The sequence below is a fragment of the Dinoponera quadriceps genome, unplaced genomic scaffold (genome assembly GCF_001313825.1).
Source record: "Dinoponera quadriceps isolate SergipeBrazil2010 unplaced genomic scaffold, ASM131382v1 scaffold1960, whole genome shotgun sequence".
NCBI lineage: Eukaryota > Metazoa > Arthropoda > Insecta > Hymenoptera > Formicidae > Dinoponera > Dinoponera quadriceps.
In genome coordinates, this window is record NW_014556019.1 from 111,807 (window position 1) to 126,265 (window position 14,459).

General features: G+C 43.7%; 2 protein-coding genes across 3 annotated transcripts in view; one reads left to right on the forward strand and one right to left on the reverse strand.

Annotated features, from left to right (window-relative positions):
- Positions 1-8,762, reverse strand: part of LOC106746447 (elongation of very long chain fatty acids protein AAEL008004) — a 72,924-nt gene extending 64,162 nt beyond the window's left edge. The window contains exon 1 of the mRNA XM_014623051.1: positions 8,691-8,762. The gene's annotated coding sequence lies outside the window, so the exon portion shown is untranslated. The remainder of the gene's footprint in view (positions 1-8,690) is intronic.
- The window catches only part of LOC106746448 (elongation of very long chain fatty acids protein AAEL008004-like), a 34,282-nt gene extending 22,551 nt beyond the window's left edge, over positions 1-11,731 (forward strand). For both annotated transcript variants that reach the window (XM_014623053.1, XM_014623054.1), the window contains exons 3-5: positions 464-601; positions 3,002-3,244; positions 8,745-11,731. In XM_014623053.1, coding sequence (XP_014478539.1) covers positions 464-601; positions 3,002-3,244; positions 8,745-8,924 — 561 coding nt within the window. In that variant the 3' untranslated portion in view covers positions 8,925-11,731. The remainder of the gene's footprint in view (positions 1-463; positions 602-3,001; positions 3,245-8,744) is intronic.
- The last annotated feature ends 2,728 nt before the right edge of the window (positions 11,732-14,459 follow it).

Here is a 14,459-nt window from a genome sequence, read left to right on the forward strand (position 1 = left end):
GTTGCTGGATGCTTTCGGTGCATTTCTATCTTTCTTTTTTTTTATATATATGTATATGTATATATTCAAAGTGCGCAATTATGACGGCTGTCCTCTACGTAGGAGAGGCGAGGAAAATTATGTATTAAACGCGTCATCAAGTACGATTAATGAGGCGATGAAAAATACTTGCTTGACGAAACCTGCTCAACTATCGTTGTTGGCTTGATATGTATGTATCACGCGATCGTTGTAAAATCGGCTTTCATCGGCTCGTAATAATCTTAGACACTTATCGGAATTAGAAATTCCATGATGAAAATATCTGAATTTAGAATTATTGCATAAGCGACTGAAGTTCATTTTCACAAGGCTGAGGCTGAGGTTTATCATCGTTTATCATCTCGGTATCTTCGTCTCCTGCGTGTCTCATTTCTCCTGTATCCTTATGATATCCGAATGTGTCTTTTATTTTTTTTTCCAGCATTTAATGTCCGGATGGCTGTTGGATTACAGCTACAAGTGTCAACCGGTCGACTACTCTCACAATCCATCCGCTGTCAGGATGGCGAATCTGTGCTGGTGGTATTTCATCAGTAAATTCACGGAATTCGCTGATACGGTATGGCTCATTTTCATAAATTACTCGCCACGTTCGTAATTCGCGGGACACAATCAGAGCATGAAACATACACCGAAAACAAATTAGTATCAATTCAAGCCTCGCATTCTCATGTATAAGCAAAAATATATAATCTTATATATGAGAATAAAACTTGATCACACACGAAAAAATTCTATATAGTTGCGATATAATTCACGAGTAGAATTTCTATATATAATTCCACTAAAAAATTATTTTTCTTGTTATTCTAGAATAATTTTTATAAATTGAGAGGAAAAATGTTCGGCAGAAAGAACGATATTTTCAAACTAAGAATTGTATCAGTTCGAAGATATTCTTTCTCTTCAACATTTTTTCCTCTCAATTCATAACAATTATTTTTGTATAACAATAAAATGATACTATTAATAATATATAATACGTGCATAAACAAGTTTTACTTTCATATAAAATTATATATTTTTGCTTATATGTAGGAATAAGTGAATCTTGCATCGACACTAATTTTTTTCTGTGTACGAAGTCATTGTCGGAAGGGGCGCCAAATTAAAAATGTGTACTAACGATACGAGATATTACACCACGATATTAAAACGTACGAGAAATGATAAATAAGGCGAAAGAAACGTTATACTATAAACACTTCAACTAATAACCACAATTAAAGGCATTGTATCAAGATCGTTATCTCATCCCGAGGAGCAATTTCTGTTCGATCTCTTGCACAACGGTGTTACGAAAATAAGAGAGGAAAGTGGGAAACAACGTTAGGTTTTGGAAACGCGTCGTTTATGCGGAACTGTTTATGCGGAATATGAAATCAGCTCGACGTCAACCGGATTTCTTTCGGTCGATCTCATTTTTAATAGTCGAACCGAGGACGACCGAGCTACATTATTCCTCTGCGTCAACGCTTCCGTAATCTTATTTACATTATTCATTCATTACATTTATTCTCAAATGAATGAGGTACATTTCTATCCGCGAGACGTCTCGAGATATAAAAGTCCCCAGCCAGATTCACCGAACGCTTTCGTGTGTTCACCGGAAACACCGCACGCACCTAACATCCAGACCGATAGGTAACGAGAAACGAATGAGAAAGACAAGAAAAAAAGACGCGAGACAAACAGCTGGCGACTTTGTGAGAGGCGGATAATCGCGTACAAATGTTCGTATCCCTTCCCGCGGCGTAATAACCCTTAAGCAATCGATCCCATTAGCACGCGCGGGCACTACCACCGAATCGCCATCGAGCACGCAATCGTGCTCCGGTCGGATTAAAGAAGCAGATAAAATTTAATCGACCGATCGCCGCGCTCATTCGCCAGCCGAGTCGAAACAGCCAACGTCTCGTGAAGTGGACGCGCGCTCACCTATCCCCCTCGCGAAGGGTGAAAGCGTCTCTCTACAATAGGCTCTTTCAACAGCGTGCTCATGCGAAATTTGGCGAAACGTCGGAATCGTCGTTTTTGTTGCTCAATTTCGACGGTGGCGATTGCATCGGAAAGGATGAAAGTGATTTCGTCGTTTCGTTGACGAACGTGTACAGAACAAATTAGTATCAGTTGGAAACTCATATTCTCGTATGTAAGCAAGAACATATGATCTTATGTGAAGATGAAACTCGCTTTTACATGAAGAAATATTCCAGTCCTAGAGTTTCACTAGAAATACATTTATGTGATTCAAAAATAATTTTCACGAACTGAGAAGAGAAAATACTCGATGGAAAGAACAATATCTTCAAATTAAGAATTGTATCTATTTGAAGATATCGTCCTTTTTATCCAAAATTTTTTCCTCCCAGTTCATAAAAATTATTCTTGAATAACAAAGATATGATACTTTTAGTGAAACTATATTTAGAAATTCTTCATGAATATATATATATATATATATATATNGATTTATCTTCATATAAGATTATATATTCTTGCTTATATGTATACAAAAATATGAAATGAAACGAATATGAATCTTGAATTGATACTAATTCTCTTTTCCGTGTAAACGTTATCGAAGTGTTGCAAAGCTCTCTCGAGTCTTCGATAATGAATCGGCAGTTATCGCGGTATTATTCATCTCCTTTGAAAATTCGAAGGCTAATAGAAGAATGACGACACCTCGGATGTTAACAACCTCAACATTTCTTTATTTTCTTTCTTTTTTCGCGAAGAATTCGTCAAGTCACCATGAATAAACCCTCCTTGCCGCGCCCAATTAACATTGTCGCCGATTTAAAGCCGCTCGATTGACCTAAAGGTCGCGGTGTAGGCGAGGTGTATCCGCTACTATGCAAATCGCAAGTCGTCGTTCGCAAGTCCGAACTAAGCGACAGGAAGTTACGAGATCTCGGAGAATACGCTGTGACACGATTACTCGTCGAAATTTCAGATGTTCTTTGTGTTACGTAAGAAAGAGAGCCAGGTGACATTCCTGCACCTATACCATCACTCGCTGACACCGCTGGAAACGTGGATCTGCGTAAAATTCATCCCGGGCGGCCACGGCACCCTCGGCAACCTTATAAACAACGCGGTACACGTGGTCATGTACGCGTACTACATGTTAGCGGCCATGGGCCCGGAATATCAGAAATATTTGTGGTGGAAGAAGCATTTGACCACGTTGCAACTGGTGAGTAGGCGGCTCCGATCAAATTACTTTCTTTCCTAAGTTAGCTATATATATTTATATATTATATATAATTATATTATATATAATATAATATTATTGTTATAATATTATTATATTATATTATTGTATTATATATAATATTATAATTATATAATATTATTATATTATTATTATATATGATGATTATTATTATTATTATATATATATATATATAATTGCGATTTTTACATACACAGAAGAAACAATTTCATTAACGTAAGTGAATTTTCTATTATCTGGGGACTAGACGAAAATTCGGGGACAGAAGGAAAGGATCCTGTAGAAGGTTTCTACTCAGTCAGTTATCTCGGCTGAATTTTAACGCAGCTGAACACGAATATCCCCTGTCGCGACAACAGAGACATCATTTCTTATCACCGAGTCTTCGTCTAGTCCCCGTTCAGTTGCAGAAACCGAGAGAGATTCCTTTTCCATGTGTACATGCACCCAAACCGGAGCATATTTGATGTAAATTGCGAGAAAAATTCTCGTAAAAAAAAAAAAGAAAAAGAAGAAACAAAGCCTCCGCTCCAAATCTCACTGCGCAGTGTTTGACCCAATTTGACTTCGCGCGTCACGATACCCGCTCCCGCCGTTTCATTGTATTCCGCTTGCGCGGGAACAAGCGCATGTGGCCCGAAACGCAACGTAGCCGTGCAAAAATACGACACGTGATCCGGCCGTATTTTCGAGGTACCGTTCGGTAGCGCGGCGCGTGCAATTTTTTCGTGCATGCGGATCAGACCGATTCGTGATACCTTCTTCTTGCACAACTTGGCGAGTTTCACGCCGAGCGGATAGTAATCCCGTGTCGATGAAAGTGAACGGGTAGACATTATTGACCCACTGCGCGCGGTTTGAAGGGTGCACATCGGTAGCGCATGTGAGATATGCTAATTGCCTATTGAGGCCTATGACGTATTCCTTCTTCCTTCCTCTCCCTCCAACCCTCCTTCCTTCTCCCGTTAATGCAACACGTGCCCTCTTTTCCGAAACGCGACGTTAAGATTAATGATTCCTCCGAGACGGGAATGAAATAGGTGGTACGCGATTACGCGAAACACGACGGAGTGTTTTTAAGCACGTGTATTGACGCCATAGCGGACATAAGTGGGAAATAAAACAATCCGAGCAATTTTCTAATATCGATACCCGTTTTGCGCCGAAGTCCGCGCGAGTGTACACAAAAGTCTATTTCGTTAGTCGCCGGAATTTTTTCCCTTTCTTTCTCTCTTTCTCTCTCTCTCTCTCTCTCTCTCTCTTTCCCTCCCTCTCTTTGTACGCCACGTTTTACAGCCTAGTCTTTCTCAAGCGGGTTTCGCCACCAGGCATTACCATTTCTCATTACACCACATGTCCGCGGTGATTTTAGATCGATCGCGAGCTTCTCACCATTGTATGTTACATTGTGACCTACAAAGCGCGCGCGATGAGTTTGCGAAAATATCATTCGCTCCTATGAGTTTCGCAACTGGAAAACGCGACATCTAAATTGCAAGTCAGAGAGAAATAGAGCGTTAAAAACTCAGTTGTTAACCCAGTTAATGTAACGAATGTCTCGTTAGAGAAATCGAATTCCGTCGGCCGACTCTTCCGTTTGAGAACAAAAAAAAATCACAGAAAAAGCACGAAAAACTGACGTACGTACGGAAAGTTCACGTATACCCATGTTTCTCGGCCATAAGGTATTTAACTCTGTTGAACAATACATGAACTTCGTCTGCTGCGTGCAGTAGGTGGGGCTGAAGTGGCAGTTTCTATCTGCGCGTCTGGTCATGTTACATTAAAGTCAATCGATTTTTCTACGATGTACTACATTTTCTTTCACGTAAAGACACATACAATAAATATACGAAATGATGTGAATTCAGCGATATTTTATCTCACTTTTCAACAATCTCCCGATAGATATCACGATGGATAATCTCGGTTTCGGGATCTGCCTTCTCGAGGCGTGATTTCCCAAACTTCTCAAAAAGTAGTTACTCGCAAGACGTGTGACGATTTTCAAAAAAAAACAAACCACGATATACTTTGGCGAAGGAAAGGTCGCCGCTTCGCGTCCATGCGCATAAATCTCAACTCCACACCTTCGACGGAGTTTTAGAGCTTAAAAGCAAAATAACATCTGACGCTTTCTCCCCTGTATGTAAATATTCGCTACAGCCGACATGGAAGTCGCGAAGCGACGGCAGGAATGAATTTCGAGTCCTTCCGCGAGGCGTCGAAAAATCGGCGGGACAAACTCGCATATCCGCGCCTACGGATATCGCCGATATCGACTGTCCACTTGGAAAAGGGAGAGTGCACGAGAACCAACTGTGTCCGTGCCGACTTGGCCGCGCGGTCACCCCGTCGCGCTCGCAAGAACGGACTCGCGATCGCCCACGAATTCTGGGCCATTGTTGGTACCTCGTCAGATCGGTCGGTTTCGGTCTCTCTACCTAGGCAAAATTTCATGCGTCAAGCGCATGGTAGGGGTGAGGGAAAGTGAAAAGTACAACGTTGGGCAATTCTCGGCTGACTCGCTTTAGCCGGCCGGACTTGGCCGGCCACGTTAGCGGTGGCGCAACAATTTGGCATTCCGCTGTGCCATATAGTGCCAGCACAGTGTGCACCACCCCACCAAAACCGTCATCATCACCATTAACGCCACAATCATCACCACCACCGTCGTCCTCGTCGGCGTTGCAACCGGCGTCGTAAAGTATCGGCGTGCCGGCCGCATACCTGCCCAGCCTCACCTATATGTGCTTACCTATCCCAGTTAATCTCGCAAGACCCATTGATTCGTTACATGCACCTATGTATGCACGCTCCGGCGAGACAGGTGTATAGAACAAGCGGCGGTGACTCGCTTTTGTCCACTCGCTGGTTTGTTCGCTCTCGATGGCGAGACGCGCCCCGCGTTCTCCTCGGGGGTTCGCGCGACAAAAACGGTGACGCGAAGATACAACGCCGGTAACGAAGAGAAAGAGGAGAAATATGAAACGAAAGTTACTTTCGATCGCCAAACGAGACCCGACGCCGAAACAAGCGGCAGATATTTCGTAGATGCGCGCGATTGTATTTGTCAATGTCGGATTTATGAATTATTTCACACGGCTTACCGACTTGGTAAATCGGAAGTAAGAGTGGTTTGACACTTGAGAAGGGGAGAGGAGAAGAGAATAGAAATTACGAGGTCTCGACTTTAGCTTTAGTGAGTCTCCACGTATGAGATGAGTTACAATTGCACGTGTTAATTTAGCGTTGTGATCGGAGAAAAATAGAAAAAGAGAGATGGATAGAAATAGATAGATAGATAGAGAGAGAGAGAGAGAAAAAGATTTTGTCATTAGAAACACAAGATCCGTAGCACGTTAGTTTCATGCGTAGTTTAATTAATTGAATAATGACACTTCATTACTTATATATTCGATGACAATAATAATGTTTATTCACGGGAAAGAGAGCACTCTTTGGTGAGAAAAGTAGACCCAATATCTATGAGAATACAAGATGGGGATATCCAATCGACGTTATATTGAAAAATAAATTACAAATAATATTGATATCAGAATAAAAAACTAAGTAGAGACGAACGATAATTCTTTTAATACTCGTGAAACGGTCTCATCGTTAGAGAAGCGTCCACGTTCACACGCGAAATACGATCGTTCAGCGACGTGTCCGATTTCGCAGATTTCGAGCGGCTACGAATTGGATTAAAATGTCTGCCAGCAACGCGTATTCGTGCGTTAAAAGCGCGCCGGGATCGATACGCAGATTTTCGCAAATCACGCGCGCGGTGCTTAATATAGTCGTGGCGATTGGTACAGAGGAAAAAGAACTCGGCCATATACCAACTTGTACTTTCTACAAGTCGATCGGCAGTTTACCTGACATTTATGTGACAGCTCGTCCCATTGAATGGAACTCCCCTATCTTGAATCGCACGAATCCTCAGGGGCGCAATTCGAGACGAACCGGTTGTCCGTTGGAGGACACGCTCTCACGTGCTCGCCGCCGCCGGCGTCGTGTTCATTCACCACGGGATTGATCTTTCTTCGCGTCGAAAAGGAAAGACGCGAGATCCCGCGTAGACAATTTCTCGGCACCTAATTGGGATCCGACCCGATTGCCCGAAATAATTATGAATTCTACTCGGGAAATCTAAGTGCTGATTACATTGAGAGAAAAGTATTTGTAACTGTGATCATCATAGTGAAAGAATTCTAGTCGAGAGAATCATTTTTCTAGTGAGTGTTACTATAATATCAATAACGTTAAAAATCTTCCTTTTTTGGAGATTGGGCGCGTTATCTTTTAATATTTGCGCGTCACGACTGCTACTCTGGAGAATCGTCGCCAATTCATCAAATTATCAATAGTCGCGATGCACAAACAATGCTTCTGATTGGAGATTTTCGGTGTCGCTGTATCAAGACATGGGATAGCATTAATGACATGTTCTATTTGGTGTTCGAAGCTATTGCTAAGCTTATTGAAAAAGAAAAATGTTGCAACCTTCGATCTGCCGATTGTGTATATGTAAAAAAATCTAGGAAAATTTCTATGCCCAGTCAGAAACGTATAGTTTATTGGACATACATACAAATGTATGAATACACGTCAAAATCCCAATATCGAAATTTAAATTCGACATCGAAGACGTATAAATATACGAGTAAATGTCTTCGGCCACGATTTCAACATCGTTTCAACGTCGAATCAATTAATGGCGTTTCAAAAGAACTAAGGATTTGCTCTGCAGGCTAAAAACCTACTTTCGCAACATAATTTGCAACTGGAATTGGAAGATAGAAAATGTATTTCTATAGGCTTCACATTCTCCATAAGTTTTCGAACATAATTAATCAATTAGCTTTACTGCTCGTGAGCGATGAGCGTAAATTTACGTATAACGCACAACGCGTAAAGAAATGTACAAATCAAAATTCCTTACTTTTATCCTCAGGATAAAAATAAAAGACTTTCCGCTTGCGCTTTGCCATGTACCAACTTAAGATAAGAACAAATGTGGATAAAGTAAAAAAAGTTTCATCGATGTCCATTCAATATTATCGAAAATTTTCCAGTATTTATCATTGATATCATAATTACTTTATCATCGACTGATACTAACGATCAAGAATAACAATAACAGTCAGTTTAAATCAATGACATAAGCTACGAAATATTAAAAATCACACAGGTCGATATAGTGTAAAATCGGCTTCCGTTCAACTGAACAAGTAGTGATCGCGTTTCGACGTCAATTTTAATTCAACGTCGCGCTTTTTGGCTGAGTGCTGGAAAGACTCCTGTGCGAGCTGCCATGCGAGGTATCTTGCGCCCTCTCCCGAACGGCCGAGACTTTCGGGACACACTTTTAGCAGTCGATACGTGTACGCTTTTCACTCACCACTCGCGAATTCCCGCGAATTCTTGGCTGGTAACGTTGCCGTTGCGTTTTCAGATGCAGTTTTTCCTGGTGTTCGTGCACAGCGCCCAGGCTCTCATCTTCGACTGCGGTTACCCGAAGCTGGTGGCGGGCCTTCTTCTGCTCCACTCGACAATTTTCTTCGTGCTCTTCTCCGACTTCTATCAGCGCGCTTATCGTAAGAGAATGACCACGAAGGTGCTCAAGGACGAATAAGCGCGCGGAGGAGAGGATGTTGGAAGGAGGACACCTTCGTCCCGATTACGCCTGATCGAAGACAGGCGTATACAGCGAGCCGCGTACTCGCCCCGGATGCGGCTCCATTTTTGCATACCAATGATGCGACTGTTTTAATGTACATCGGCGGCCGGGAGAGCGAGAAATTCACCGAGCTGTCGCGAAAGTCGCGTATTCGATCAACGGACGAACGACCGTTGCGACATTCGCGAAGGCGCGAAGTGCGAGAGAAGGTGGCCGCAGGACAAGATTTTTCGACCACGCGCGACAGAGAAGCGCCTTGATCTTTCGGCGCCGGGATTATTTCATTCGATAGCGGGAAAAGTAAAAATATTCACAATGCCACATCGCTCGCAATTCGTTCGTCGGTATAATATATCGAGTCGGTCGAAAAGTTCGGTTTTTCATCGTCGATAGATGACACCGCCGCACGCGTATCATACATGGAGTTCCTCAAGTAAGAGTCCGGCCAATTTTGACTCTTTGATCAAACATGGCGTCTGGTTCGTCGCTAGAATGTTCTTTATCTATGAAGGGTATCTACAATATATCGAGTTCAGGTATATTTCTTTGACAATATGTGCACGTCGTTTGCCTGATTATGCGTAATATTATTTATAAAAGTAGATTTTTTAATTTCTCAAAAAACGGGTTTTTCCATTATTTTATTATCATTCATCTTCCATCTTAGAATAACGTTCAGTTGGGAATGGAGAGTCTATTTATTTAACAATTTTCAGTTCCGCCATTTTTGATCAAATAAGAAATCAGACCAATCGGTAAGAAGTTGAGGAGATGACCAGATTCTCATGTCTCTCAAAATTTTACTTACAGACGTCTGTAAGACATCCCAAGAGGCGCTTTATGTCCCGATTTTGGATATTGCACTGTACTGAATAGAGTCCTTCAAGTAAGAGTCCAGCCATCTCCAACTTCTCACCGATTGGTCTGAAGCTCGTCCGATTTTCCCGAACGTCGCCCCGCGCCGTCCCACTTTCATCTTCCGCTTCGCCCGCGAATCGGTTCTCCGACCGTTTAAACAGACGCTCGATGCACGTGTAACTGACGAGCAATTAAGTCAGATAAAACACACAAAGCAGTGAGGAACGGGTTTCCGCATCGTAGCGCCCGGTAGTTTTTAATGATCGACCAACACGAGAGAAGACGAGAGCAGGAACAAGGAGAAACGGATACGCGCGCTTTGAAAGTTACACCGGCCAGTAGGAAAGAAACCTGTATCGTGGCTCTTTTTTTTTCCCTCCGCCTTCTCTCCATTCTCCTTCTTCTTTCGGAATCCTGCGCTTATAAATTTCCACGCGTTCGTCTTGCTGGCGTGTATCTAGCGCGCGACAATCCAAGCGCACAATCCGGGAATCACGGGTTTGCACATTGAAAGAGATCGCGTGCCAGAGAAGCTCGAAACTATCGTATCGCATCGAATTATTATCGTATCTAATCTAATTCGCTCGCATTATCCCCTCATGAGAGCCGTAAAACACCTCGCTGATTCCCCGTAAAGTAGAATCGTTGTAAATATATATATATATATATATTTATATATATATATATATAAAGTCTTATGTTCCCTGATTTTGAACATTACTGTCTGGGTAGTCATACAGGCAACAGTGCCGAGAATTGTTCCGCTTCTCCTGGATATACACGCAATGCGAGGTATGATTTTCTGATTCTTAAGCTGAAGAAATATCACGCGCGCGACCCTCGCGTAAAGCGGGGCCTACAATGAGAATTTTAAGCTCTAAGCCTTGAAAAATTTACCAATCGCAGTCGATTATTCTCCTCACATTCGACCGTAATTGGTCAGCTTCGGTGAGGCTGAGAGCTTAAATTCTCATTGTAGGCCCCGCTTAAGAGAAACCGCGCTTGGAATCCAGCAGGCACGTTTGACGCGTGTTGAACCCAAGCAGAATAAGAAGTCACGATAACGTCATAATAACGTGAAAAACGACAGTGATATAACTTCCAGAGGTCATCTTTGATCATGACAGAAAATTTATACTTTAAATTACGACTTTGGGATTTGCAGATTTAATCCTCTCCGATTAAGCTGTTTGTTCAATATATTTAAATTGCAAATGTCAGTAGCTACGTACAAAATTGTTCATGCAAACAATATTCTGTTTATCGTAATTACAATTTTGCTTATATATAGCTAAAATTACAAATTAAAGTTACTAAATACAACAATTAAAACTTTCTTACGATACGTATTTTCCAGGCTGCATTCCGATATTGTCAATGCTATCAGTGAAAATCTACAGTACACGTAACATGAACTATAGATTTTCGATGCTGACAGTGAATATCGAAATGCAGTTTTAGAGGAAATATAAACAGCTGAGCGGATCTAAGGGCATTCTACAATGTCCCGTAAACAAGAAAGGCATTAAGAAGTCATAATGCAATCACGAAACGGTCAAATTATTATCCTATTTAAAGTATTGAATGACACACTTTGATTTCCTATATAATGAGTACTTTTAACGTCATCTTGATGTCACCTTGATTTGCACACGACCTTTTGCTCTGCTTGGGAAAAAGCGTATATTAAAAAAATGAGGCCTTAGTGCGTTAGAGAAAAGTTTCATAAATTTGAAGAGTAGAGGCAATAACGGAGAGAGTATATATTCGGTAGAGCAACTCGCTTCCGTAGAGTGCAAAAGTTCGGCTCAAGAGAGTCGAATCGAACTTTCTTACTGACCCGATAGAATCCCTCCATTGCTGAAAGGTCGAGAGTTGCGAGATGCGAAATTTCAACGGCGCCGGGGGGGGGGGGNAAAGGAAGCAGAAGAGTCAGTCGGTTAATAGGTTAATCTGCGTGTCGTACCTCTTTCCTCCTCTCATCCGATCCGGGGGAAACGTGCGCTGCTACACGGCGCGAAAGCGATGATGCAAGAAAAAGGGGATACACGCGGTAAATTATATATCGCGTTCCGCGATGATAGGTGGTGGTGATTTCGATCGCTCCCGCAGATGTAAATCGCACGGGCTCTCGTTACACGAGAGAACGCGTTAGAATTTCCAATCACGGAGATCGAGGTCAAACGTTTTCACTGGCGCCGACCGTCAGAGAAGATCGTTGTTATTCAACAGAATCCCCCTCGTATCGTCCGGGGGGAGGAGGGATTATCAGATCACGTGAACACCCCGGGCAGTTTCCGGTCCGCCCGTCCGATTTTTCCGAACGTCGCCATACATCGTCCCACTTTCTTCTTCCGCTTCGCCCGTGAATCGGTTTTCCGACCGTTCAGACACTCGACGGCGCGTAACCGGCGGCCGATCCAATAAAAAGTAGCGACGAACGAGTTTCCGCTTCGTGGCGTTTCGCGGTTTTTGATAATCGATAAACACGGAGGAGATGAGAGAAACAAGGGGGGNGGGGGGGGAACGCGCTTCGAAAGTTACATCGGCCAGTAAAAAGGAAATCTGTATTGCGGGTCTTTATCTTATTCCTCCGCCTTTTCCTCCTCCTCTTCTTCTTCTTCTTCCTTCGAAGTCCTGCGCTAGTAAATTCGTGCGTTCGTTTTGCCGGCGTGCCGCGTGTATTTAGCGCGCAATAATCTACATGCACAATCGGGGGTCACGGGTTTGCATGTTGAGAACGATCGCGGGCCAGAAGCTCGGAATTGTCGTATTGTATCGAATTATCGTGACTAATTTAACTCGGTCGAATCATCTCGTAAGAACTGTTCGACACCTCGCCGATTTCTCGTCAAGTACAATCGTTGTAAATATATGAAGTAACTAAATCAACTCATTACTCTCACACTTCTCTCTTTCTCTCTCTCTCTTCTTCTGACACACACACACACACACTCTCTCTCTCTCTTTGGGATTGTATCCAGTCCCGGCGAAACACTAAGAGTGTTTGATTAGCGTACTAACATACGACCTTCTCATTTACGAGAATATTCACCTTCGATAACATTGCCGGCGAATATTTTACAGAAATGACATTCGTGCGAACGTACTATCAGATCTCTCGGCTTTCGTGTGAGAAATCGAACAGAAGGTCTCTCTCGTGTTTTCTCGCCGATCACCGAGAAACGACATACCGCAGTGCGGTACGAATCACGAGAAACCCGTGGCTCACGCCGGATATGGAGGAAAAGCGGCGGGATATATAGAGATCGCGCACCTGTGTGAGAACGACGCGCTTAAATCCCGCTGAGCAAGGCTTAGTACCGGATCGCGCAGACGTCCCGGGGATGTCTCAGAGACGCCCGAAAGACATCCTTGTCCTGAACGTCTCCTAGCTAACAAGCAACGATTATTTACGAGGTTGCAATCTCCAACCCCTTCCTCATTCTCGACTTCTTCTGCAACAGAAAATTTCAACCGGTATGAGTGAACCGTCGCTTAGCTTAGCCGGAGTTTGGGCGCAACCGCTCGAGTCCCGTATCAGACCAATCAGGATAAATCAGAAGTAAGATTCGAGATCACCCGATTGGTCCGGCTGTAATCCTCAATCCGTAGTCTGACACGGACCCAAAGCCCGTATCAGACTACGGATTAGGATGGAGATCGGGATGAAATCGGACTAAGACGGAGCAAAGTTCACTAAACTCGAGTCAGTCTGACACTCAAGACGTATCCCGGACACTGCACTGTCTCGGGTAGCGTTGGGTCCCGGTGAACCACTATAGCGTCCACGGTGCGAGTCGAGATCGCCCGGATTACCGCACTAGATTGTATCGCGTTACATCGTCTCGACTGCGTCCCGACACGAAGCTCACTGTTCCCTCCCCGCGCGCGCGATCAGAGACGAGGGGGGTGGATTGATTATTTGATTTAATACGAAGAAACGATGTCTCATTCACTACCACTGTACTATCACGCGGTCGTCCTCACGGTCTAGGTGGAACACGAGCGGCGCGAACACACGCGAATACGGGAAGCCGGTACGAACAGCACGACACGACGATGCCGTCGGAGAAGAGCCGCGGAGTCGCAGGTCCGCGGCGCTCTCAACTTTATCGATTCCCCCGATGAAGCTGCGCGCAGCTGTAAAGAGCGCGGGAGCGCGCATCCCGCGTGCGTGAGCGGTGGTGAGTCGCACGCGGCCGAGTCGCGCCCGGTTCTTTTGCGACCGCTGGCGCGGATCTGAACAGTCGTGAACGACGATAAGTTATTGCCCCCGGGCGCGACAGTCCCGCCCGGGGACGCTATTCTTTACCTCCAACCTTAGGATTACCACAAGCGCCACAAGCGAGGCGCACGACGATCGTGCGTGCGCCCATTTTGTACATATTGTATCTCTTCTTTTGTATTGATATAAATAAAACGTTAACGTTATGGATCTTACGTTCTCGGGGTCTCTGCTGAGATTAAGCGAAACTAATCATCCGGTTTAACGTGTGCGTGTGAAGGAGGATCGTTCGCAGGAGGACGATTCAGGCGGACAGCACGTCGACCTCGCGTGAACTCCCGTTGCGCGAAAGATCAACGTTTCACCCTGTAATGTGTAGTAAATTTGTAAATTAAACGCTTGGA